Source organism: Spinacia oleracea, chromosome 3 (genome assembly GCF_020520425.1).
Source record: "Spinacia oleracea cultivar Varoflay chromosome 3, BTI_SOV_V1, whole genome shotgun sequence".
Taxonomy (NCBI): Eukaryota; Viridiplantae; Streptophyta; class Magnoliopsida; order Caryophyllales; family Amaranthaceae; genus Spinacia; species Spinacia oleracea.
The window spans coordinates 139,867,913-139,895,304 of NC_079489.1; the positions used below are offsets into that span (position 1 = coordinate 139,867,913).

The 27,392-nt window shown below is 35.3% G+C and overlaps 2 protein-coding genes and 1 long non-coding RNA gene across 6 annotated transcripts; 1 reads left to right on the forward strand and 2 right to left on the reverse strand.

The window, feature by feature from the left end:
• Positions 1-340: 340 nt before the first annotated feature.
• Positions 341-2,519, reverse strand: LOC110799045 (precursor of CEP9). Its single transcript, XM_056839719.1, has one exon. The coding sequence runs from the start codon at positions 2,517-2,519 to the stop codon at positions 1,635-1,637; it is 885 nt and encodes a 294-aa protein (XP_056695697.1). The 3' UTR covers positions 341-1,634.
• A 5,509-nt stretch (positions 2,520-8,028) lies between these two features.
• On the forward strand, positions 8,029-16,394 carry LOC110799046 (uncharacterized). The gene is made up of 4 exons (XR_008931141.1): positions 8,029-12,390; positions 13,271-13,297; positions 13,982-14,314; positions 15,710-16,394. It is a non-coding gene; the product is annotated as an uncharacterized lncRNA (long non-coding RNA).
• Positions 16,395-16,961: 567 nt separating this feature from the next.
• On the reverse strand, positions 16,962-22,390 carry LOC110799053 (uncharacterized). Of its 4 annotated transcripts, none has more exons than XM_022004253.2 (6): positions 22,104-22,390; positions 21,065-21,291; positions 20,724-20,982; positions 18,469-18,648; positions 18,221-18,376; positions 16,962-17,571 (listed from the first exon to the last, which is right to left on the reverse strand). In XM_022004253.2, exons 1-6 carry the CDS (start codon positions 22,131-22,133, stop codon positions 17,404-17,406), a joined length of 1,020 nt encoding a protein of 339 aa, XP_021859945.1. In that variant the 5' UTR covers positions 22,134-22,390; the 3' UTR covers positions 16,962-17,403. The 4 variants fall into 4 exon arrangements, with proteins under 4 accessions (XP_021859945.1, XP_056696825.1, XP_056696826.1 ...); XM_056840847.1 differs by lacking the exon at positions 22,104-22,390 and adding an exon at positions 21,799-21,820; XM_056840848.1 differs by lacking the exon at positions 22,104-22,390 and adding an exon at positions 21,671-21,804.
• Between the last annotated feature and the right edge of the window lie 5,002 nt (positions 22,391-27,392).

Below are 27,392 nucleotides of genomic sequence, written 5' to 3' on the forward strand. Positions count from 1 at the left end.
ACTTTTTACTTTTTTATAATATACATATTTGATGATATTTACGTTTAAATATTACATTGAAAACCTTGTCAGATTCCAAGAAGGACTAGTAAAAGAAAATGGAGTGAGTAGTATATTTTAAGGTGTTTTATTTTATTTTACTTGTAACATTTCTCACGGGTTACTTTCAAAAAGATGTATTGAGAGAACTTAGGATAGATGGAGGACTATGAACGTTGTATGCTTTCTGATGTACTTTGCATGTTAGTCCCATCTGGCTAATCTCATCTCCCACTTTACTTTTCCTTTCCTGTTTGTCATTTGTTCTTGTAGCTGTCCTAACTCTATTTTTATTCTCAAGTGCACTTTGGCTGTGGATGTCTGGGATAAGCGAAGTATTGAATTAAGCAGCAGCTAGAGATTTTGGTTTTCTAATAACTACCCTGTTTGAGATAATGTTATTCATTTAGTCACTTTTTGGATAAAATTCAAGATACTTCTTGAATTATAACCCTGCAATTTTCATATGATTAGATGAGAGGGAATAGGGATTAATTCGGAGATTTTTGTCATGAAAATCAAAACATCAGGACACTCTTTAGTAATTTTGGTGTTCAGGTGCTTGTCGTACCACCCTTCTGGAACAGTAATGCAACTGTTTCCTTGATCACAGAGCCTATTGAATAAATTGAACTCTTACTCCGCCATAACAAGAAGTAAAATGTTTTACTCCGACAATCCTTTGTAATTCAATGTTTTTACTACGGCAATCCTTTGTAATTCAATGTTTTTACTGCTCCACTCTCATTTTCCTTTTGTTGAAATCTGGTGTACCTCTATTTCAGTGTCAACTTGAGAAGATTCCTAGAGCCTTACTAATATTTCATTTGTTGACCGATGCGGACTTGGCTACTGAACTGATCTACATTGTTTTTATCCTTCACGATATTATGAAAGTGTCTTGATGTTTAGTAAGAATGAAATTTACTTCAATCTACAATATTACAATGCTTTGCTCTTCTGTTGGATTGCTGACACTACCTAAAATTCCGCTGAAGTATATTGTTCAAAAGTCAGAAGGTTATTCTGATTTCCGCCTGGGTTTTCCGAGTAAATTTGTAACCATTTACAAAAAAAATTAACGTGTTTACAGTCTCCCACTCTCCCTAACGGTCTTTTGGCTAGTAACATTTAGGGTTACTTATGTCTGGACCTCCCCATGTCTTGCCTGTCGAGATTCGTTCTGGATGTTCATAGCACCAGGTATGGGATGAGACACAATATCTTGACGCTCTGTTTCCTCTTCAAGGCTGCAAAAAAAATGATGATCTGTCATTTTCTTTGTTGACGGTGGGAAGGTCGTTTGGAATTTGACTTGTGTATTTTGTTGCTTGCTTAATTTTATGGATTAACCTTCAATACGTAGTTATATCTCTACTGTTCTCCTCAACAAGATACATGCAAAATATTAAATGACTTGTTGTTTAGGACAAGGAAGGGAAGCGAGGTAGGAGGTAGAGCAAAGGATGATTCAAAGATTGCAATTCTATAACTATTTTTTAAGATAAATGATCTACACAGCACACCTTAATTATATACTTCATATATTACATCTATATTTCTTGGGATCTTTCGAAGTTTCTTACCACAGTGTTTTATGGGTTTGGCTCTTGCATATTTAAAAAAGCATGTCCAGCACCTGGACTGTGGCCAGGCTTAGTAGGCCGGTAATCATCTTTGCCTCCTGCATGGGGATGTGCTACGCCAGGGTGCTTGTGTTGTTGTGATGTGATTCTGTCTGTATAAGAATGACCGGCTCCTGGACTGTCCCCTGGTTTTGTTGGTCGGAAATCATCTGTGCAGTTTTCACTATGACAATATCCTGTTCTCTGTACGTCAATTTTATTTTTGTGGAAATGACCAGCACCAGGACTGTCACCAGGGGTTGTAGGTCGAAAATCATTAGTAGATACTAGTGCCGATTCACTGAAAAATGAGGTAATGCTTGGTGGTGGGGGAAACGTGGTTTCTACTTCTGAAGTTGTAAGGTTTGGGTCCCTGTCTTCTTCAGCATGCCCAGCACCTGGGCTGTGACCTGGTGTAGTATGTCTAAAATCATCTTCTGATGCTGTTAAGCTATTCCACATTCTAGGACTTTTAGTTTGCTGGTTTGTTGAGGTCTTGTCTGTGTTAGTCATGAAAGAGTGACCAGCACCAGGGCTGTGTCCTGGTGCTGTAGATCTGAAATCATCAGGGCATTTTTCACCAAGACAGTTTTTTTGCACACTGCTGTCTACCTTGTTTACCCAAAGAGAATCAACTTTGTGACTGCTTCTTTGGGAGCTGGGAGTGGGTTTCAAGGAGGGGAAGTTCTTTTTATGTATTTCAGTTTGAGGAAATTCTGCAGATGTCTTCTGTTGAGTATTTTTCTTTGGTGATTTTTCACTGTGGTCAGACTTGTGAATTTGGCTGCTTAACTTTCTGATGCCTCTATACGAGGGGCTCTTGACATAGTTGATCGATTTTCCCCTTCGTGACATTATTATATGTCTCCCTTCACCAGAAAACATTTGACATGTGAAGAGAATTAATAGGAATGCATGAGTAATCATGCATAGAATCCTAGCCATGCTTAGAGAAGGAGACTCTTTATTTTTAATTGGATGATATTTCAATATTTGGAGAGAACTGAAGGTAAAAAGGAGGATGGTAATCAATGATAGGAAGAGGAAGTATGGTAAGTGATGATTAACAACAGGTCTCAGCTTGGGTATATATAATAAAATGGCAATTGTTTTCAACCACTTGCTAGTATTTCCCTTCTTAAACATGTTGAAGATGAACTTGAATTCACTTTTGTGTAATGGCCCCACTAAGAGGTCTACTCTTAAATTAGAATGCATAATTCCATGCATATTCTTTTTGTCAAGATGAATATACACACTCACAAACCTACACAAATACTGGGCTCAATAATTTGCATTCCTTAAGGCTTTAACAAAGTTTAAGTCTGCTTCATTGTAATTTTTTGCTATCAAGTTATGCGTTATTTACTTTCTAAAATGGAAACCATAAACTCATTTGCAAGGGCTTGGATAGTTGGAGTAGTCTTACCTATTTCGTTGTTCGGAATGGGCATGGAAAGCAGTTTTCTATCTGGTTTTGTTAAAATACTGCAAAAGCTTACCACTGTACCAATTCACATGCACCAATCACTTTCATTTTGTCCTCGTGGGATACAATTAGTAAATTAACAATAGATTTTGCTTTGGGTATGTGTTTGAAATTTCTAGGCAGTCTTTCTATTTCTTCTCCGTTGGTAAAGTTCAAGCATATGGATTTTCTCTTTCTAGCTCTGTGATATCTGCGAGGATTTATTGTCCACAGGCAGTCAGGCACAAATATTAATGTGATATCTTGTACGTTAGGACTCAAAATCTAAATCATAGATTGACATACCTGCAACAGAGTATTCTTGATATGGTTGATTCAACTTGTTTTAGATATTTTATGTGATATGGTCTGCCTGCAGTTGCATAGTCATTGGGCAAACTAAAGCATAATGATTACTGTTATATTTCCTAAGAAGTTAGAGAAAAGATGGTGGCGGTAAAGCCTGTTAACTTTATGCAATTCTCTTTCCTCCAACCCTCTTAATATGGCTGAGCAGCCTGGGGGTAATTGTAGACTTTCAAAAGTACTAGACAAGTGATGAAATATTTCTCAACTTTCTAAAAAATAGAGATTTAGTCCAATTATTGTGAAAATTCTTGAGTGATGATTGTCTTGGATTAGTATTTTTTTTAATTGTTAGGAAAGAAAACCTAGGTGGACTGCTTAAAACATCCTCAGGATTGATATTACTATGATTGGTATAATATGTATCCGAGTATCTAGCAATATCTTTCTACTTTAGACCCCCGCCACCTTTGCCTGATTAGTGTAGTTTATATCTTCCTCTGGTTTGTATTTTCTGTGTAACTCTGCCTTGCTCATCTTGCATGTTAGTCTGCCTGGGGTTATGTGCATTTTGACCTCCACGAAACTTGCTGTTCTCTGTTATTTTTTCTTTCTTTATGTGACAGATTCCTGTTTAGAGACCCGGCCATAGTTCTTGGCCTCTCTGGTGATACAGAGTATTTATGAAAAAAACACTTTAGTACTAGCTAAAATCCTAATTGTTTTTAGAATCTGACCTTTCACTGCTGGAAGAATGAAATGTTGTTTCTTTTCTTTGAACTTTTTAAGGAAAGTCAACCATATTAAACAGATAGATTTACATTTTCCTTTGCAGAGGAGTAGAAGATCATGCATTGGCTGGTTATGACTTGCGGGTTACGGAAGCAGAGAGCTCCACCACACAAATATACCAAAATTGCGGGGATTTTGTTGCACTACCCACTTTGAGAAGTATAATCGCCCTTTATATGGATGGCTGGCAGCAGTTCTTGGAAATCTTGGCCCACTTTCTAGGTGAGGCACATCGCACATCTCACATCTGCCACTGTTTTGTTGTTTGGAATGTTGATAAAGTTACTGAATGAGGTGTCTGATTACTTAATTGTTAAATGGATCATAAATTCTACACGATTTCCTTTTTCCTTTGCTTCTGCTTAGTTTCTATAGTTTTTAGCTAGTATAAAAGGAACTATGTTTTCCAGTTTAACCACAAAGCAGTATATATGCTTCACCCAATTTCTTTTTTCGTCCAAATTTCATTTGACATGTTCACTAGGCAAGTAAGGATCTTTTAGTATTATGCTGCATTTGGCATGTGAGTGAGACAACTCATTGTCTCTAACCCTTCCGTTCTTTATTGGGCTATTTTTCCTTGTACATGCTGCTGTTCTATTGCAATTCATTTCAGAAAACTTTTGTTAATTTTGGTATCTCAATGAGTCCTTAATTTTTTTATTCTTCATATTTATCCATGATAGAATCTCAGCAGGACACTAGGATTGAATTCATTGTCATATGGCTGTCCGGTGAAAAGGTGATTACTTCCTTGAATACATAAAGATGTCAGGAAAATTCAAATTGGAGTGGTTATTGTGATAACTTGATTTTAACTTATCTCAGAGAAACTATTAAAATTCAGAGCTTCAAATTTGTTGAAATAATTTCTTAGAGAACCTAATAACTTAATTAGTTGTATATTAAAATAAAATTTGTTTTACTAAATAGCTGTGGTACATTTAAGAAGATTCTTGTATAAGGTAATGATTTTTGAAGCAACTTAAATATTTAGAATAATGGCGTATCCAAATTTGTTATCTTATATACTTAATTCACTTTACTAGTTGCTTTATTATTAATAATAAAATAACGATAACAAGACACCGAGACGAGTTTGAAAATATCTAAACCTTTATAATAGTGCTCCCCATGAAGATTTTCAAAAAGTTCGGATACATTAAGTAAGTGTAGATACATTTTAAAAGGTTGAGATAATTCCAAGTGAACCTGAAATATCATTAGGTCATATGATAATTTTTTTGGGGGGTTGTAAATTGGAGTAGTTTCTTTCATAATTAATGTTAACTCCAATTTCTTTGGAAAAGACATATTTTCTTCTTTTTGTAAATAATGAAAAAGTTCCAGTCTTTTGCTGATGATACCATGTCCATTACGTACTGCTATTCAGCCGTATAATACGCTACAAAATCTGCAGTACATACTGCTCAAACTTTAAACTCATAAGAGAACTGTTAACTCGTAAGAAAACTGTTAACTCATATGCTAAGTATTGTTTATGTGCAAATATCTTGATACAGGAACTAGAAGGCACAGTAATTTGATACGGAGTATACGTGTGCAAGGCATAATTCTGCCGAGGTGAGAGTCAAATATTTCATTACTTTATGATATCAACTGTCTTGAATTTGTCGTATCTCCATTTCATGTTCTCACAACGTACACTTACATTCAGGAAAATCTGTAAGGAATAAACTTGGACACTTCATACAAGGATGTTCGCAAACGATGGTAAGTCCAATATTCTATGGAACTTTTGGAAGTATGCTCCTGACCGCAGGTATTAAATTTCGGCTTGTTCCTTGTTAACCATCCATTTCTAATTGGATATTCTTTCACTCACTTTTATTTGTTAGTTTTTGATAACCTGTACTTGTGTTGTGAAATCTTTGTTACATATGTGGTTTTTATATGTTAAAATTTGAGGTTATTCTTGTTCAATTTCATCTTACACGATTTAGCGCCTGTTTGATAAGCAGTAATACTTGACGTTGATGGTAAAATTTTATATGTATTGTTACAAGGAAAGTTACTTAGAATGTCCATAGAAATGCTACTCCACCATAATAAGTATTTACTTTGGCTATGCTCTCCATCGTTCAATGTTGAAATCCATGTTCTGTTCTTTCCTAGTGTTTACAGTGCTTTGGTTCTTGGTGCATGTGGTGAATGATACATGTTAGTTTTTGATAACCCGTGCTTGTGTTGTGAAATCTTACATTTGTGGTTTTTATATGTTAAAATTTGAAGTTATTCTTGTTTGATTTCATCTTACACAATTTAGCGCCTGTTTTATAAGCAGTAATACTTGACGTTGATGGTAAAATTTTATATGTATTGTTACAAAGAAAGTTACTTAGAATGTCCATAGAAATGCTACTCCACCATTGTAAGTATTTACTTTGGCTATGCTCTCCATCGTTCAATGTTGAAATCCATGTTCTGTTCTTTCCCAGTGTTTACGGTGCTTTGGTTTTTGGTGCATGTGGTGAATGATACCTGTGTTTAATAGTAATCATGTTATAATCAATCAAAATTCTAGTCAAAACCACCAAAGTCATGGGGTCCCGATTCCCCTCCACTGCTCATTGTCGTGACACGAGGTATATATAAAAATAAAAGAAAATGGATTCACATTAGTCCAAACTCTGAAACTCCAAAGAGAAAATTGTGGACTCCATAAAGATCCTCAATGTCTTGTAATCTCTCTTTCCCTTGGGAATAATTAAGACAAAGATTCTTGTAGTGGGACAGGGCTAGGCTTTTCCTCAGGTTTAGGAATTCTCTCATCAGTTTTTGTTATGATTTAATATTAATCATGCAAAGGGATGGCCGTTCACAGTAGTTGTAAAGGTGCATTAGCATATTATGGAAATATCGCCGTTTGAATTTTTTCGGCTGCTAGGATTTCGTACTTTACCATTATTAATTCTGTAGGCTATAAAGTGTTTTGAGGGCTAGTGCATCACATCAACCTTTTGAGGTGCTTTTGTGGTGGCACCTTTTCTGCCACAGACAAGATCTTGTACTTTTTAAAGTGATTTTTTTACTCCACCTATCCTGTAATAAACTTTACTCCTATGTTGGGTTGTACGAAAATAAACTTCACACATCCTTCCCAAGTTAAAATTGATACGAAGTAATTGAATAAAAGACTTAGCTTTTTCCTTTTCTCTCCATGCCATCAATTTTCTCTCTCGTTCACACCACAAACAAAATAAATCCTTATCTTTGTGCCCAACCAAAATATGTAGTTTATTCTGGAACATATTCTAGAACAGAGGGAGTACTTATGTGTTCGATCGTAACAGTATATGCATGAATTGTCGTATCTGAATAATTCAGTATCTATGTATCAGTCCATGTATTCTTGACCTAATTTTATTGCATTTCAATTATTTTTACTAATGAAATCCATGTATCCATTATTTTTACCACTGAATTTTATTGATTCACTGTTGTATTTCTTCTATGAAAGTTACTGATTAAAATTTCATTTTAATGGTCAGAAAATGGTTGGACAAACATCTTACATGCCATGAAAGAATAGCATTCACCATGGTTGGACAAACATCTTTCTTGGTGCATCTTTCATGCCAGCGTGTCTGATATTATGGTGAATGCTATTCTTGTAAGATAAACTTCTCTTCTTATATAGGAAGAAGTGGTTCTTGATAGAATATTTTTTTTCTGCAGGTAATGTTAATTTCAAGCAATTTTACTGGCATTTTGAATGATTCACCAGATCCACTCATCCACCGATGCCAAAAGTAGTCAAAAGGGGACTTTGTAAGTTTTGATTATGCACAACATTGTGTCACCTGCTAAACTAACATCAGAAGGCTGTGTGTATATTACATTTTGAAATATACTCTTTTGCCATAAATGTTTTCTAAAGATGATTCTCTTGAAAAATATGTTCCTTGTACGAGTGAAAAAACTTTAGAATAGGGGCAAGTTAACCTGTCGTGATAACAATGTTTTCCATAGTTGATTTTTAACAGTTAAGAAAACTGGTGAAGGGTAATGGATGTAGCTTTCAACGCAGTAGTAGTGTTGTACATCAAGTGTATAGACTTTAGAGGGACTGTTATATAAGATAACCATTGAAGTATTATTATGATACAAGGAGACATGATCGGCAAGAATGGTATGGTTCTTATGGAAACCATTTTGAAGGCTATATAAGTCTTACCCATGAAACCTTGTTGGTAGCAAAGAGAAAAATCTCAAAGGAAACACAAGGAAGCATTTTGCTATCAAAAAATTAGAAGTTGAGATGAAATATGTATAAATGTTGGTTGCATGTATAATGACTCATTGGATGTGGCTAAAGTATAGATTTAACTTATGGGTAAGTCTGCTAGAAAAAACTTTTTAGGGCCGCCCAATGATACTGTATATACTCCTTATTAGCCGCGTGGAAACGAGACTGAGTACCACCTTTGGCGTGATCCCTTTTGCTGTTATGTTAGTCTTATTTAAGCTTGAAGGAAACTTGTTGGGAGCGAATTACATACTTCGTATTATAGTTAGGTATGGTAAAAAAAAAAATGTGCCAACACATCTAAAATTAAAGCCTTCCTTAGCTCTCATGTTCAAGTTCATATATTCCGTTGAGTCATAGGTGACACTTGACTGAAAATTGTCTTTGCTTACCCATGTGTGATGTAAACAATACAAGAATAAAATAGATTGCCTTAGAAGATCATCAGAAGCCCATTATCTCAATGCTTGGTGACAGCCTAAAATGTGAAGGTATTCGACCACATCTACTGTGTGGAAGTCTCCTATATCTTCTAAATAGTCTTAAAAATCGTCACTAATGATCTTGGTGTGCGGTGTCGAATATAGATTAAACTGCAAAATTTCTTGGTAGAACTAAGATTTCATTGAAGTAAATCATGCCCACTATGCCAGGGCTCACAGAAATCTTATCTAAGAAGTTGTTAGGATTTCCATTTGACATAACCAGAAAATATAGATGACTCAACCATAGATTATACCATTTTCAATATCACTTCTTTGAGTGACTTTTTGGAAACTCTTAAGAGCCTATGTTACTGGGATATGATATCTAAGCGTTAGACTAAAAAAAACTCAAATTTGAAGTCATGTTAACCGTGTCTTGATTTTGGACACGAGTAAGATAGACATAAACATAATATAAAATAAGTATCAGATTTCAAGTTAGAAATCAATAATGGAAATTAAATATATTGCTCCGTATTATACAAGTGACATTATAACATCCAAAATCTTAAATTTCAATATTTAAATTAAATTGAAACTCCATTTCTGTTAAATAATAATTTTTTTTTTATTCCAATGAAAAAACTTATCCCCTTAAACTAACAAAACATATAAACTTTGACTTGTAGATTTCTCAACAAAAGAATGGAGGTCACTGCTTCTATATCTGGATCGTCTAAAGACAACTAGCAAACTCTAGTACACTATTTCCGCAACAAATAACACCCTTATCCAATGTTACAAAAAGCTAAGTAAACAACATCTGGTAGTTCTTTTGAAAGCCTAGAACAGAGTTGGTGTTCATTTGAAGGACGCAAAGTACTTTTTATATTTAGAATCTTACCAATATCCAAAATTTAAATGGACCCTCGGCTTAGTCATAGAAATCAAAGGTTATTGTGTAATACTCTGAACCATACACCAGAGACACCACAAATACTCTAATTGCATCCAAACCAAGATGAAGAGGAGTTTTTGAAACCCACTTAAAAGCAAAACCTTGCAAAAATTGTGTGAAAGAACCATCATAGTTTCTCCATGCGAAAGGTCTTCTTAAGGCTTTAAAAATGTGACATGATGTTCTCAAAGCAGTTTAATCCACAGAAGAATGGAAATACCCCTATCGTGTTGTTGTGGGAGAAATAAATGAAATTTGTGGAAATCAGTGGGTGGGATAAAATTGGAGACAAATTTCAAATTTGCTTCTATTTTGCATATAGTCATGATAGAGGTTCTTAAGGCTAACATTTTTTAATTATGAGGGGTAAAACATAAGTTTTGAGAAAAGCATGTGGAGAATGTATTGATCTGGGAATTCCAAATGAGGATGAAGAGGTATCACCGTATCACTAAAAATAGACCAGTGCTTCTAACGATTTTCGTTATTATGAAGGATCTCTAAAATGTCTATAAAGAGTATTTGCCTTTTTCTTGTGGATTGAGTTACTTTGGGCAACCTCATGTTGATGAAGAATTGAAGATCCTCTAGAATGGCATGCCAATATTTTTTTCTTACACACCATTGGTGCAAGGTCTTGCTTTTAAGTAGCTCTCACGATCACCTCTTCGTCTTGTTGTGAAACCGTGAACGTAACTGGATCATTATGCTATTCAAGGTGTTAAACAAACTGTATAGGAACCTTTGAGTGCTAATATTGCTAATAATACACTGTGGGTTAATCTAAATTTTAGGACGTTGGTAAGATTGCAATAAATATCATCTTTACATTCTCGGCTTTTAGAATATACATTAATGATGCTTACTTAGTTTTTGTTTCTTTTATGGGGGAGGCAGAATTGCGATAGACCGATAGTGTATTGGAGTAAATAGAAACAATGACCTTTGATCTTGATGTTTGAGTTCACAAAGCTGGACACTTTTTTTTTTTTTTTTTGAAATTAGAAGGCAAGATTTTTGTTATTTTACATATAACGGACTTTTCCGTTGTTTTAGATATATTTTATTGGATGTTAAAATATCACCTACGAAGTACAAAATTATACTCCCTCATTTTATGAGGACAAGGTGTATGTTATCACCTCATTTTATGGACATAGAAGTTGATTCAACTTGGCAGAGTTGTCAACCTGCAAACCTTGCTTTTATGCGATCTTTGCCTGAATACGGTGAAATACTGCCGCACTGTTTAGGGCCTGGATACGTTTCTACAGTTGGGGCTTTTTTGAAAAGCAATACCCTCTTTAAAGTACTGCAACTACTAAAATTGGAACAAAATCACCACATTGATGGATTGTGGACTTCTACCATACATAATTCTTAGTGCTCCAGTTGTTCTGTAAATCTGCATTAAGTACTTGTGACAAATAGAATCTACTTAAACTACTATTTCCTCCGTTTTTTCAATTGCATCATTTGGAGTTACACTATTCACACATTTCCCTTTGACCATCTTTTGTGATTTATACATAAGGAAAAATATAATAATGTGTAAACTTATTGGGTTCATCTTGATAAAATATCAACTTTTTATTTTATTTTTACCTAAAAAGATAATTTAAGATACTAATGGTCAAAGTTACCCTAAACCCTCACTCCACTGCAATTAAAAAAAAACCCGAGGAAGGATAATGTAGAACGGCAGTAATATAGTCATTGACGGTCATTTGCTATTTTCTTTGAAGAGGATGAAATGAAGTACTATGTTATGCAATTAGACTTGTATTCTTGTTGAATGTTGTCGAGTTTTACCCCCAGCTGAAGATATTGACAGATACGAAAATAGACTAGGAAAAAAATGGATTAAGAGTCATTGCTGCATGCATGCAGAGTTAGTATCTTGGCATGTATTGTTGACGTTATTATAAACACAAATGGGTAAACATAGAATAAAAGAACTGACTTCATATATAATTCATAGAATGCATGATAAGTACACAACTACTCTGGCATGTAATTCTAGTTGTGAAATGAATGTCCAGCACCAGGGCTTCGACCTGGGGCGGTGGGTCTAAAACCATCTAATTGACCAGGGGATGGTGGTGAACCTGGTATTGACTGAGATTCGTCACTGACCTGAACTGGCGCCGTATGTTGGAGCTCATTAACATTTGTTTCTCTTTTTGGTCTGTCATCATGTATGTTTATGTGGTTTTTTGTGGTTTCCTTTGTTTTTTGGTGACTATGGAACTTTTGGAAATCTTTGGTTTTCCCTAATCTCAGTTGTCTTCCTTTGACAAGCTGGATTTCTTGGTGGAAAAGCATTGCCAGAATAAACCAAGCAATTATCAACTTATTGCAGCCCATTTCTAGCTTGAAGTTAAGGAGGGAAGTGGAAGGTTTTAGGTTCTTTAGCATAAAAGTATGCAGGGCAAGATGCTCTTACCTCTTAACTCCTGGTGATATTTATAGTACTTGAACACTAAACTCTGATACCACCACACTATGTTACTCCGACACTCCATTTGACGGTGGGTGTCGGTGTCGACACGACCCGATCCGCGACACGACACTCGACACGTGCCTGGGGAGGTGTCGACACCAGTGTCGGAAAAGAGTCCAATTTGAAGTGTCGAAATCGGGAGTAGAAAGAAAAATTCGAAACCCTAGATCTAGAAATTGAAGGTGGGGAGAAGCGAGAGAAGAACAATTATGTTGGGGCTTTTGTTGTTGAAGAAAAAACGCCTAGATTGCACTCTTTGATTCTGATTTTCACCGATAATTGACTGTTTGAGAGTCTTCCATGGTTGTCTTCGTTTCCTTCCGGTCATTTTTCTGCCTTATGCTGAGTTATGCGTTGTTGGTGATGGTGAGTGACTGAGTGGTGGACTGGACTTTCCAAACTTATTCTTTTTTTTTACCCTTTTTCAAAATACCCTAGGCCTACCCGTATACTTCGTAATAAATAAAAGAAAGGAAAAGATGGGAAGTGGGGAACAAACCCACGTGCTCACTGATAACTTTACAAAAAGTTAGCATTTTCTTTTTTTTTCATTTGTTTCTTACTTTTTCAATTCTTTGTACTTTTAAACTCTTTAGGATAGATTTTATCCTGCTTTAGAATTTTAACTTAAACTTAATTAATATTTTTATTTTCATTTTTTTTTATATAATTATATTATTTAACACTATTTTTGTAGTTTTTATTAAAAGTGTCGATTTTTTTTCCGACACTTGCAAGCGAACCGTGTCTAAAAAAAAGGTCAAGACACTCCTTTGACCGTGTCGGAGTGTCTGCAAATATTTGGATCGGAGTGTCAGATACTCCGACACCTTGTCGGACACGACACCGACACCCGTGTCTGAGTAACATAGCCACCACACCAGTCCCAGCCACCTTGAAGATTCCTTGAGGTACAACTGTATATGTTTTGAGTGGGTGGGGGTGGGGGTCAGGATTTGATTATTGCATGCGTGGTGTACTTTGCTTCAATTTATACACATAGTCACATACATACATATTATACACATATACACATACACAGATACATATATACGTGTACATATATTTTTATATTCACATACGTACATACACAATGTATGTATGTATGTATGTATGTATTTACGTATGTGTAATGTAATGTATGTGATGCTTCAAACTTAATTGAATGGTTGTGTCTATCTCGTCTATTTTAAACAAAGTTCGCATAGTCACTAATGCAATGACTTTACAACTTTCTCGCGCTACAGTGTTTACTTCTTAGCTTTTGGGAACTAATAAGTTAAACAATTTGCTTGCCAATCATCGGAAGCAACTATGGGTTTACTCTGCATCGGGGGATCTAAAACTCTTCGGGTTTTGTGTGATAACAATGCTTAAAAATATCCTTGAATGAAAGATGAGATAGTATATTTATAAGAGAAAGAATGAGATGAAAATATCGTGTCTTAAGAGTAGTAGTAGTAGTAGTACTAACTCCGTGGTTGCCTTGTAGGGTAGTTGGGATGACAATTGTGGGATATGAAACGGAAAATTAGATTCTAATTTGCTAATCCCTCCGTTCCGTATTGACTTGACTTATTTTTCTTCCATATCAGCTGTCATTTACAATACAATGCCATGCGCCAATATATAAAAAAGCTCAAGGAGCACCAAGGAATTCAGAGTCCCCTATGCCAGGCGCGTGCCTTATAAATATTGTGAAACTGTTGTGCGCCTCAAGGTGAACCTCGGTACTCATTTCACTTCCACCTTTTTTAAAGCCTTACCTGCCCCTGGGGAATGAAATCTGTCAGACTTGGAGCCAATTTATTCTGGCTCCCGCCGGCGTCTGCCTTCAAATTCTAAACTATTAGGCGACGTCTCTAAAAGAGGACATGAAGCCAACTTCACTCTCATTACTACTAGGTTGGCAGCGTGGGATTTAAAAGGTATAAGTTAAGTGGTATTAAGTGAATAATATCTTAGGAGATTTGATAGTCGGATGGACTGAAGTAGAGGATTGTTGATGATTTTGTTATGTATGAATGGAAATTTTTGACAAGTCTTTTGAAAAAAACAAATACATAGAGTTTGTTGGCAGTTAGTCGCACTGCATGAGTGCATGGTATAATTTGCAAGCAAAGGTTGCATGAATCACAGAGTGACAGTGGCAGATTTGACAGTTGTCCAACTTGGTGATGTAAATTTTGAAATGCAAAGTTCTTTGAGACTAGTGTGTGTGCATTGTGCTCTACCAAACATTTATTTGTTGAAATTCACTCGAGCCATGGTTTAGCACGACTGTTAATTTTTATACTTAGTGTTGTTTTACACTTTATGATGACAATTGTGAAACCTTTTGAATTCAAATGTTAAGTAGTGTTTTGGAAGAGAGACGGTGTTGCATGTACTCCATATTAAAGTGCTGGGACTGTTTTTGATACTTTCTTAGGAGTTAGGGCCTTTAAACATTCTTGTCAGGCTTTCAGCTTTCCAACTAAAAGTTAGGAGTACCTGAGGATGCTGAGAGTATCTTTTGATTAAGTTCCGACTTTGGCGTTGAACGATACAGCCGCAATAACAGCCCATTTGGAAAAAAATATAATTTCTGCACCGTAGCTTTATTGTTAACTGTTTAGAACAAAAATAGAGTCAAACTTTGCCCTGACCTTGTGTTTAGCTAGTTGAATATGCTCTGTGTGCTTCTGTGCTGTAGGATATTCTATAAAAAGTAACAACTTGTGTTTTACAATTTTGGTAGCTCACATGGATCCTAGATCCTGCTTTATAGAGCCTATTTGATAAAGAATTTACAATAAAATTAACTGTTAATTTATGTGTAGAGATACATATAATATTCCCACCCCACACCGGGGCTAGAATATGAATGAAACTACCAGTCTATCACCACTACTAGTTTCATTCATATTCTAACCCCGGTGTGGGGTGGGAATATCCTGGGGTTCAGGTAAATTGTAATTTAGAACCTTACGGAAGGCACCATAGGGTTTTGTTTGGCGTGTGACCGTGTCTAATTTGCATATTTTGACAAATCACATTTGTTCGGTAAAATTAATTTTTTCAAAAAAGTTGTTTTTCTATCTATTTCGCGTATATACTCGTGTTTGTATCCTTTTCGTGTTTGTATCTATCCTCAGTTCTTCATGAATCGCCAATAAAGGCGCCATAAATTATGTGGAAGTGTATAAATTTTCTTTTTGCTTACCCTAATAAACATTGTTATAGTACTTTAATCATCAAGATGTTCTATATTTTAACATGTGAAAGTTGAAAAAAAATTAAATTTTCCTTTTGGTTGATTTGACCAGTTCTTATTGTTGCAGGTAACTTTGAGTTGACAAGAAAATAGATTAAAACGACATGTGAACAGTATGACTATGACTAACTGATGTTTGGTTGGAGGAGTTGATAACTTTCCCTGATAATTGGAGTGTTGCCATCTTCAGCATTATTAGCTCATTTGTCCTTTTACCATCATGTATTTGTGTGTGCACATTCTTGAAGCCAGTTTAATTGCACATGCAAATGCTAGCAACTCATGAAGGCGTTGGTTGAGTACCCTGTTTTAGACCCAGTCCTCAGAGTTGTTTTCATTTTTCATTTTTGTTGAGCTCTGGACAACACTTCTAACGGAGTCGGGTAGATTGTTACTCCGTACTTGTAAATTGTTATGATCTTGTTATTACAGCATCATAATTTCATGTAATGAAGGAGCTTTTGGATGCATATAGACGGGTTGACGGATACGTGTTTGTATTTCAACAAGGAGCTCTGATAAAACTCGACATATTTCATAAGAATTGTAACAGCGTAAACTGGATATGAATCTTGGGGCATATTTGGTAGGCAGTGCAGTGGTGGTGAATTGGTGTAATTGTAATGAACTTGTGTACTTCGCATGTCAAGTCATGAATTTTAACATGTAAATTTGATGTCTTACCATCTTAGTCAACCATCAGATATACAATTTGTCGCACAATTATATATAAATTAGAAGTTTAGAACATCCATCCAAGTGTATATTCTACATTTACTTTTTATAAAATACACACCATAATATGGTAATTGAAAGTAGTAACTGGGGCATGAACATTTAACAGTATAAGTAAGTTTAGAATTTTAGATTATTTAAGATTCATTTAATCCAAAAAAATAATGCCTAAGCCTAATTTCATTGCACATTTGTTTTCTAAGGAAACCTTCAGATCATGAATTTTGTTGATTTCACTTCAAAATTGAATATTTCATGCACGGCAGGTACAAGATGAATTTTGTAAGCCGTTTCATTTCTTTTGTAGTAATCTATATGTACTACCTCTGTTTCGCAATACATGTAGTATTTCTCATTTAGATTTGACAAATTTTATGTCACCATTATATAAGGAAAAAAAAGGTAGTCAGGTGAGATGTTAAATTCATGTCAATGTGAAGATTCCAAATATCAATTTCTTATAACTTTTACTTATATGCAGTTAGATATATTTATGTCTAAAAAAGCGTGTTTGAATACATGAAAAAAAAAGAAATGTTGCATTTATTATGAAACGGAGGTAGTATACGATTGTAAAATGCAGATAATAAATCCATGGCAATCGCTTCTTTTTGGCCATGCGTTCATCTTTCCCATAACCTGTTCAAACAATTGGTACACTAGCAAGCCACAGTTTGCTGAATTAGCTACAACAAGAAGAGTTTTTCAACTCTCTCACAAGTCACAATCCTTTTTTCCTAAAACAGTAAAAAAAAAAACTACAATTATGCAAAATTTTAGCTCACTTGCATGAAACTGTAATCCTACCTACCTAACTGAAATTAATACAAGGGCTTCCCAACTTCCTATCACTGCTCTACACATTCCCGCGCTCTCATGGACTGTCGCAAAATAACATTAACCGGGAACAATCTAAAGATCACTTAGCTGGTCCCAGTAAGTTGAAAAGGAAGCTTCATGCGTTCGGTCTCAGCTTCCACGCTCACTATACGAACCAGCATTATGTACACGTTAGCCGACAACTCTTCAGTAGTCAAGTTGAAGGAACTTCTCATAAGCTGTTCCATTGAGTGTCTTATTGACATCAATCCAATTCTTGATATGCTCCCTCAGATGACCTTTGTGTATCTTTACTTGCCGGCTTGTTAAGTTCATATGTGGTATCCCAAGAAAATCTTGAACGTCCGCCAGTTTCTGCAAAAGATGGAGAAGAAAAGAACATATGAGAAGATGAAAGACAGTTTTGTGGGAAAATTTAACAGTATACCTCCAGTTTTGCCAATTACATATGGTTCTCGAAAAAGAAAAAATAAAAAACCCGACTCTGTAACCAAACCTCCACATGGTACTATACAAGATTAGTGAATTTCTATGGATACTATCATTCATCACTATTAACCTCCACGGGGTTAATAGTGATGAACTATAGTATCCATAGAAATTTAGATACTTTTCCTGATACTTGACTATGTTTTTTCTTATATAATGGTTGAAGAAAGATTGTCAAGGTTGATTGATAAATAGTGCCCAAATGAGATAGTATCCATAGAAATTTAGATACATTCCATGATTTCATCTTCACGAGGAAGTGCACAGTTAGAAAATGGTATAAAACGAAGGGTCATTTCACTATATAATTTATCTACCTGTCCTTGATGATACTAGCAGTTTATGCGAAGATATTTCCTGCTTCTCAATGGTCACAAAAAATAAGGAGGAAACGACAACAACCAAACAGGGTAGTGCATTGAGTGCAGACACTGTAAGCTTAACACCGAGGTGCATAACGATTGCATTTGTTTGAGTTCACTGAAAACTGGAAAATAATCAGCTTAGTTCTTACAGTGCGGTTCTTGATAAGATCTTCATAATATAGAGTAATATGGCGAGTGCTGTTGAAGTAGGTTAAAGCCTGTGCCATCGTGAACTCCGTTTCCTTCAGAGAAGATAATAGTGATGTTGAATTGATGAGAGGTTTGTATTTTGAAAGAGTCTCAGCCTACCAAAACAAAAACAAAAAAATCAGCAGCAGATAAGCCTACATTAACCCACACAACCAAACAGGAATAAAAGAAGGAACAAGGTTTGTACCTCTTCGAGAGAATGTACATGAGATTTGTGGGTTCCATTTAATATCTTAGCGTGGCGGTCAAAGGAATTTGCAAGTACTGAAATCAACCGGCGCAGTAAATTTCTTCGAAACAGAAATACAGCAGACACACCCCTTCTGTTAAAATACTCAACTATCTCTTCAGGATAGTCCATCAGCCCCTAAAATTTTAGAGGTGGCAATCTGAGTCAAGTATAAAAGTGTATAACCAAACCAGTTTTTCTTGCTACAAGTCAAATCCACCGGCAAGCAACATGTATGACAAATAAATCTTTAATAAGGGATTAAGGGCTACACATAGGTAGTCTTCCAATAAGACAATACAAAATAAAGATAAACAACATTATGCTTCAGCATTTAGTTATTAAAATATCACCACCATTTGGGCATATCAAGATGGGACTATGAGAGTGAATCATACCCAATCAAGCTAGTAAGAATTAACACATCAAGTGACCTAAACACATGGGTACATTCACTTTGCACATAAATGCAGCAGACCAGAGTGTTCGGAGACATCCCAGGCTAACTATTACAAAAGTGTAGAGTGATAACAAACCACTAATGCTTGAAACAATGTCTTGGCATCAGGGTGAGAAATTTTGGCACGAAGAATGAGACTTATCACTTTTCTTACCAAAAGAGAATTGACACAAGTCATATGAGAACAAGGATGCATTATCTTTCATGGAAGAACAATTTCAAAAGTGATATTCATGAGTATTGAATGATCTCCGTGTTCATTTTTTATACCATCGTTGGTTAAGTTAAGCAATTACATATGCAGACAAATCAGAAAATATTGCCTCCCATCATCTCCCTTCGAATCTATCTCTTTCTCTCATTAACCTTTGAACTCCATAGAACTTTTCATTCAACCACTAGTACTAACAGTACACATGAATACACAACATGTAGCTCAATTTGCGATTTATGATTTCATAGATTTCACATTCCAAACATGTACTTTTTTCATAGATATTTGGGGCTGAAAGCATTTCCATGGACATTGACATGTAATTTACTTTACAAAATTCTATATACAATTATTACAATTACTAATGTTCATTACTGCCTGCAACACATGTCATAAGATTTTTTCTTACATCCATTGGAAAAGTGAACATAAAGCCTTGTTTAGTATTTTTTTATTTCTCTTACTATTGAGCATGCTGATTCTGTTATCCTTCAGAATTCAGAAACCCACTCAGTTCACTTAACCTGACAGGGGAGTGCTATGTTTAACAAGGCATAACATATCATCCACCAAGCTCCTCTCAAGAGGCAAGAACCGCAAGCTTATTAGGCCCCTTTGTTATTGCTGATATGCGATAAATTGTTGACCTTGACCATAGTAGAAGAATTTTAGTAAGAGGCTTTAAGCCATAATAACTAAGAAAATGCCTTGTTCTCAACCCAAAAAGTAGCCCATGGCTGCCAAAAATTTTCACTTTTCAAGAGATGGAAGCTTCACCCACAACAGCTACAAGCGTATTCACAGAGGACGCGATATATTATGTCATTTGTCATTCTCACTTCCCTCTCCCTCCCTCTGTTTTCTATTTTATCTTTCTGTCCTTTTATTCATAATTTTTAGATGAGCACATAAATTGTTTCTTTACATAAACAAAAGCTGTAAAATGGCAAATGGCAATCAAATTGCTGACTTGGTTGATTAGGTAATGAACCAGTTTTTAAAAGACATATAACATACATGAAAACTGAAGGGGGGGGGGGACATTTTTTTCTTGAGGCGTATATAGAAGTAGAGGATTTATAACCAAAAAAAATCCAATTATCACTAACTAACAAACTATACAATGCAAGAAACAGGAAGTAGCACTAATTTGTCGGAGAATTACTGGGTCTAGAACCATTACACCATAGATTCCCCGCTTAGGATAAGATCTTACAATGAGATTATTGGAAGTTAGATCACATTCAAGCAATGACCCAATTGGCACTTCCACATCCGAAATTTCAATCAAAATAATTAAAATGTCTCAGCAGTCAGCAAGTATTCCATCTTAAATCAACTCTCAGTTCTAAATTCACGATGCTTGTTAATTCACTTCTCAAATTATAATGTATTGTATCTTTTTATGGAAAGCACTTCGCTTCACTACCAAATCCTTCTATAAGTCACATCAAAAAGTCTAAAAAGCATAAAAGTAACAGAAAAAGTAACCTCATCCGGAAATCAACACAAACAACTAGAAATCAGTCTCATATTTACCTGATTCAACATCCATTTGAGCCCAACAGCAGCTGAGCATTCATTCTTGGAGGCACTATTGAACCAGTCCAAATTGTAAACCTTATCAAGAGTCCTAATAATAGAGGAGACATTATCTCTCCTATCCATCACAGAGAATATCTCACCATTGGAACTGACATTCACATGACTATTTAACAACGTCTCAAACCATCCGCTCCCTGATCTCTGCATTGTTATTATAACAAAGAACCGGACTGGATTTCCAGCACATTCAGCCCTAAAACACAAGGAAATCAACATTCAAAATCCAATTCAAGCACACACAAAAACATCACTGATTTGAAACAATTCCAATTTACCTGCTAAATGTTTCGGGCTGTGGGTAATGCAAGTACGGGTAATTCAAATTGTTGGTCTCACAAATAATGCCTGGTCTCCCAATAACTTCAATACTAGACTTGGTTTGGTTGCTTATTTGTTTAAGACAGACTGAACAAATATATACTCCACATACTGTAGCAATCACTAGCATTATCATCTTTATTGTTAAGGAAGACATCTTTGGAGGCTTAAGAACAAAAGCATCCTGTATGACATAAAATGCAACTATGTCATTGAAAGAGGCATCACTAACTATCTAATTAAATTGCATATTTGTGAAATACTTTTACTATCTACAATGATTAAGCAACACAAGGTGTGATTTTCCAGGTAGCGCGTAAATTAAATAAGTGTGCAATGAAGAAGAATACATATAAAATGGTTTCAAATGCAAACTAGGTCAATCATCTAATTTCTAACCATGCAACAATTTCACCCTACACAATCCATTAAGCACAAAAACATGTAAAATCTGTAATTACAAAAAAAAAAAAAAAAAAGAAAAAAAAAAGTAATTGCATCATACCTAATGCCAATTAGGACAAAGATTGAAAAAATAGTAAACCCAGAAAACAGAACTTTACCATTAACTAAATGCATGTAAACCACATTCGTTTACAAAAGGAAAGCTATCAATCAATTTCTTGTTTTCTGCCCACTTTGGACAAGATTAATTACTCACCAACATCCAAAAAAAAGAAAAAATACTCACCAACATTTAGCAGCTAATTACAAACCCTTTTTAACTCATTTTTTACTAAAAATAGGAAGAAAACAAAATAAGCTGATGATAGACAGATAGAGACAATAATAAATACAAGTAACTTGTATTCCCAGCAAACCCCAAATACCCACAACTTCTACAGAAGCATACTTTGTCAAAAATAAAGAAGAATTAAGAAAATGTCAAAATCTGACAACTACCCACAAGATTACTTGAACAGAAACGGTCTAATACTTGTACAAAGCTTAATAAGAGTACAAAGAAATCGGAAAATAAAGCCATAAAGGTGATACCTTGAAGAAAGGGCATAAACCCTCAGTCATTTTTCTCCAGAAATGATTGCAGAAATGTTAGAATGGGAGAAAACCCAGCTCTCAGATTGTGTTAAAGATCTAAACAATCAACGATTTTGACTGTTAATTACATTTAAGTTTAAGTTTAAGCTTAAGCTTAAGCTTAAGGTCTCTGCTGAAAAGTGAAAGCCAATATTAACGGGTTGAAGTTGTGGCATTTTCTTTCTATTGTTTTGAAACATACGTTTTTTTTTGGGTACGAATTTGAATTTGGAAACAACATTTGCGCACTGATGACTGATCTGTGGCATCGTTGTCGTCGAGGTGAATGTGCGTCACTACGCGTCCGTGTTCTTGACCGTTGACTTGCTTGGGTTTAGTTACTTTGGAGTACTAGAGCAACGATAAGAGGGGACTCTTATTTAAATGTTACTTAATTTTTTTCCTAAGCCATCTAAGCACCAAGTTAAAACAAGAGTTTCTTCCTAAAAATTATGGAAATGGACTAACCCTTAGAAGTAGGGATGGCCGGGTAGGATACGGCTCTAGGATCCAGATTCAGATCCGTTTTTTAGTAAAGGATCCACATCCTACCCGGATCCGCTGGGTAATGAAGATGAGGATCAAGATCCAGATCCGACGGGTCCTATAGATCAGGGTCCAAAACGGATCCTAACTTATTTTTTCATCAAACGACCCTAATTTTCATTTTAACCTTAAAACATACTCCCTCCGTATTTTTTTAAGAGATACACTTGGCTGGGCACGGGTATTAAGAAGAATAATTGAGTGAAATAAAATAATAAAGCAAGTGGGGTTGGATAGATATTTTAATAATTAAATATGTGGGGGCCATGTCATTTTGGTGGGTGGAGGGTGGGGTGAGTTTATGAAAATATTTGTTTAATAGGATGATGGGTGATAGGGTATATTAGATGTATTATTTAATTAGATGGTGGGGTTGATAAGTTACTAAAAATGGCAAGTGTATCTCTTAAATAAATACGGCCGGAAAAGGCAAGTGTATCTCTTAAAAAAATACGGAGGGAGTAGTTTAATAAAACTTCAATAACAACGCTATTTGTCCATACAAACATTCACTAAAATCAAATTTAACAAATCTAACATAAATAGTATTAAAAGTTCAACAAACTTCAATAATGCTACAATTCTTAAGTCTTTATATTTATATTTTTATATAAAAACGGGTAAACGGATCCGGATCCGGGTAATGACTTATGACCCGATCCAGATCCGTTTTCAAAACCACAGATCCATATCCTACCCGGATCCGTTGGGTCCAAAAATTGAGGATCCAGATCCGCTGAATTCAGCGGATCTGGATCCACGGATCCGGGTCGGGTCCATTACCCATTGTCATTCCTATTAGGAAGTAAATTCCAATATCACATATGTATTACAAAATACATATCAGCCAACAAAACGACAGAATAGGAAAAAAACACAATCTTTATGTGAAAAATGGCGTTTGTCTTTGAAAAATATCTCTAATATGTTTTTTGCTCGCACATCTCTGATATTGGTCTCGTCGTTCTCGACTAACTGTTGACACTAGCTCTTGTTCTCTCTTACCCTATATTTTTATTTTATTTCCATGCAAAAGAAATGATACGGCACTACCTCTTACAAATAATTTTATCTCACAAACTCTAATTAAGAGCCTCCATTTCCCACCTAAGAGTTGACTCTTATTTTGGGACAATGATACACTAGTAGAAAATTATTTATTTGCTGCCATGACTTAGCGGCGTTAATTTGAGAACGCCTCTAACTAAATGACAAAGTAGATGAATTAGGTGAAAAAAGATTCCTTTGCGGCGTTATCTTGAATTATGACGCCTCAAACCATTTTAGTTTGCCGCGTCATCACGTTTAACGCCGCAAAGTGTTGTCCCAACAAACATATTCACCAAGCGTTTAGCTTCTTTCTTTTGCTTCTCGTCCTTTCACAAAACCACATTCTTCTTCCTTCAACCTCATCTCCACCATCGTCGTCTGTCCTTCGCCTCATCTCCACCACCGAATTCACCGGGAAAGTGAAGCTTCAGATTCATCTACGCCGTCACTATCCTTCGACCTCATCTCCACTACTACTGTTCTTCCTTAAGGTAAATTATGCTTCCTCTGACTCCTCCTCATCCTTGCCGTTTATTCGGTTCAATTACTCTATTCCCCTCGTTTCAGTCTCTCAATTAACATGAATTGTGTATGAGTTATCGAATCTCTCTTGCTCTCTCCTCTCCTCTCCTCTCCTCTCTCCACCGAAAATGTAAACCCTAATTATCAAATTCAAATTTTGGCTTAGAAGAACCTTAAAATTGCTTCAAATTTGAGGTAAGGTAATTTCGTATGTCTAATTTCTTTTGCAAATTTGATGTTTAGTTGAGGTGCTTCGAAGAAAGAAGATCACAAATTTAAGAAAAACACAAGTTTTATTCCAGTAAGACATAATTTTTCTTGCTGAAATTCTACTAATTTTGTTAATTTTACTTTAATTGTTGAATTGTTTATTTATATTTTCTGGGTTTGATTTGAAATTAGTGCAGAAATGATGGAGGCTGTTGCAACCTCAAGTGTTAGAAGATAATTCAGGAGGTGAATTTTTGAATTAAATTTATTGATTTGTTGTGGTCTAAAAAAACATGGAGGTTGTTCTGCTATCTTTAGTCTCATTTTCAGAAACAATATTGCTGCATGAAATTAAATTCGTGTCATTCTAGGTCAGTTTAGGGTTGAATTAGATGCGTGTCATGCTAGGTAGTGTGTCCACATGGACTGAATTTGTTCTTGGGTTACATTTGGCTATGACTTAGTTTTAGACTTCACTATAAATGCAGTGGTTATTGAGAGCAAAATAGAACATTAACTGTACCTTCTAATTAACTGGGCAAATGGATGGAAGCAAACAAAGAACCAAATAAGGTGGTAAATAAGTTAAACATTTCTTCTAAAATTCAAACAAGAAAACAAATACTCTGCCTATTACTTTATATAAACTACCATTAAGCAATAAAAGACTGAAAGAATCAGGTTAGAATAAATTGAAGAGTATCAGTGTAGCTGGTCTTTCCAACTAATTAATGGATGTGGTGAAAATCGTATATGTATAATCCAGACATACCATTTTTTTTACCTATATCTCATTGTACAGCAAAATATCACAGTTCTGTACTCTTCTAAATTTATAACAGTATTGCGTCGTCTTGATGTGTATGAGTAGATGTCTGATGCTGCTGCCCTTCTCAGAGTTATCTGTTGAGCTGGTTTTTCTGGTTTATTTTCAACATGGATGTCGTTGGAGAAGGCTTGTGTTTCTTATTCGAGGTTTTGTTTATTTTTCTTCTCCAATCGCTTAATTTAGGAGATTGGTAACACCTCTATGGAACAAACAAATCTTTTATATACTTATTAGGTAACCCGAAATTAGCTACTGGTTAACTTTAACAGATGGGATGATCCTCTGTGGTAGAAAAAATTGGGATGGAACTGGTGGCAACAACCATGCTGTCGAGCATTACAATGAGACAAAATACCCACTTGCTGTGAAGCTTGGCACATTAACTGCTGATCTAGAAGCTGCAGGTAGTGTTCCTGTTAGTTATTAAGTGTCTCATACAACAGCATGATATTTTATTTTATTTATTTTCTGCACTTATGTTTCAAAATTGTCATCTACTTCTGTCCTTTGTCTGTCCTTTCTTCGTGTGAGTAGTATCATCTTCCAGAATAAAGAACTAAGGATGCCATATTTATGATTCATTGCTTTTTCTGATTGCCATTTGTTTTTTCATTTGATTGCATAGTGTATGATGGTTGGTGTGCACTACAACTTATATCTGTCAGGGAATGTTTCTCAAGTGCAAACTTGAGTTTGAAGCTGAAAGTCTTATTCATATTGATTGCTAATAATACTACAATTACATTTAAGAACATTGAAGTTGTATTTCCGGAAGTCCGGAACCATGATCAACTCCATAATGAATCCCAACTTTAGAATTAGATACCAATTATTTTGGATCAGCATTAGATACCATTTTTCTTCGTCTTCATTGTTATGCAACTCCATTTGAAAAAATCCGTTTCATCATTCTTAATTTTCTGCTGTGTATTTGTATATGTCGTAAACCTGTTTCTTTAGAAAACTTGTAAAGTGAGGTAAATTGGTTGGTTGCTGATTAAATTTGACACAAGGCCTAGAAATGAAGGAATTTACTTGCTCATAGTTTGTAAGATGCCATTTTGACTCCTGATCACTTTCAAGTCTTTTAACCCCCTCATTTCCAAGCTATCTTTAATTTTATCTCGCATGTGTTTCAAGCATGGTATTTGGAGCTTTCTTATTCCAAGGAGGGAAGAATTTGGTGCAGTGTTGGGACTAGAAACATGTTATCATGAACCTTGGAATTTTGATACAGAGCAAGTAGAATAATCTTGGAAGTTGTGGATTGATATCCTAAAGGAGAAATTCAGTTTAAAAAGAATTTATGCCTTTGTAGAAGCTGAGCTAAAGGAATTCAGACTGCTTTTTTTTTTTTTGATTTCAAATACTGAAGCTTTTGGCACTGCTGAGGTAGTGTATGATAACGTTTGATCTCTCATGTGGGCAAATTTTTCTATCACAAATCTGTTTAAACTGATATTCGCACCATTTTATATGTGTATGCATATGCATGCAATCGTACTCTAGATCTCCTATCTGCTACCTAAGTGTTTCGGTGATCTTTACTCATTCCCCACCCCCCCCCCCCCACCCCCTTCTCTCATCTTATTGCTGGAAACAAGTGACAAACTACAGTATAGCTTATTGACTATTGCCACTTTTGTTTCTTTTAATGACCAACATCCAATATGATAACTTCATATGTTAACTTTTATCCGGCTGGTCATGGTCTAATTGCTCTTATTTTGTGAAACTTTCATGTTGTTAATAATATATGGCTTGAGCCCTTTCTTGGGAGGTTAGTTATTTTGTAACCTTATTTTCTTTTGCTGATATATTTTCCACTTTTTATGGGAAAGCTTGCAAAGTTACAATTTTTTAAAGAATATGATTTAACAATGACGATAGTTAGAACTCAGACGTTAATTTCCAAAAAAAAGACACATTTGTCTCTTTGAATAAAAACTCATCTATATCTTGTGAGTTTCTATCGGTGCAAATCAATTTATCTTATCTACTACGAAGTATTTTCTTACAAACTTGTCCTGCTATTTATACAACTGTAATTACTTTTGAAATTTGTCAATTCATGGTGGGTGTCCCGGAGC

Coding starts and splice junctions, on each gene's coding strand:
- LOC110799045 (XM_056839719.1), bottom strand. CDS start 2,519: ATGTCACGAAGGGGAAAATCGATCAACTATGTCAAGAGCCCCTCGTAT.
- LOC110799053 (XM_022004253.2), bottom strand. CDS start 22,133: ATGACTGAGGGTTTATGCCCTTTCTTCAAG. Junction 21,292..22,103: donor GTTTATGCCCTTTCTTCAAG/GTATCACCTTTA, acceptor TATGTCATACAG/GATGCTTTTGTTCTTAAGCC. Junction 20,983..21,064: donor CAGCCCGAAACATTTAGCAG/GTAAATTGGAAT, acceptor CTTGTGTTTTAG/GGCTGAATGTGCTGGAAATC.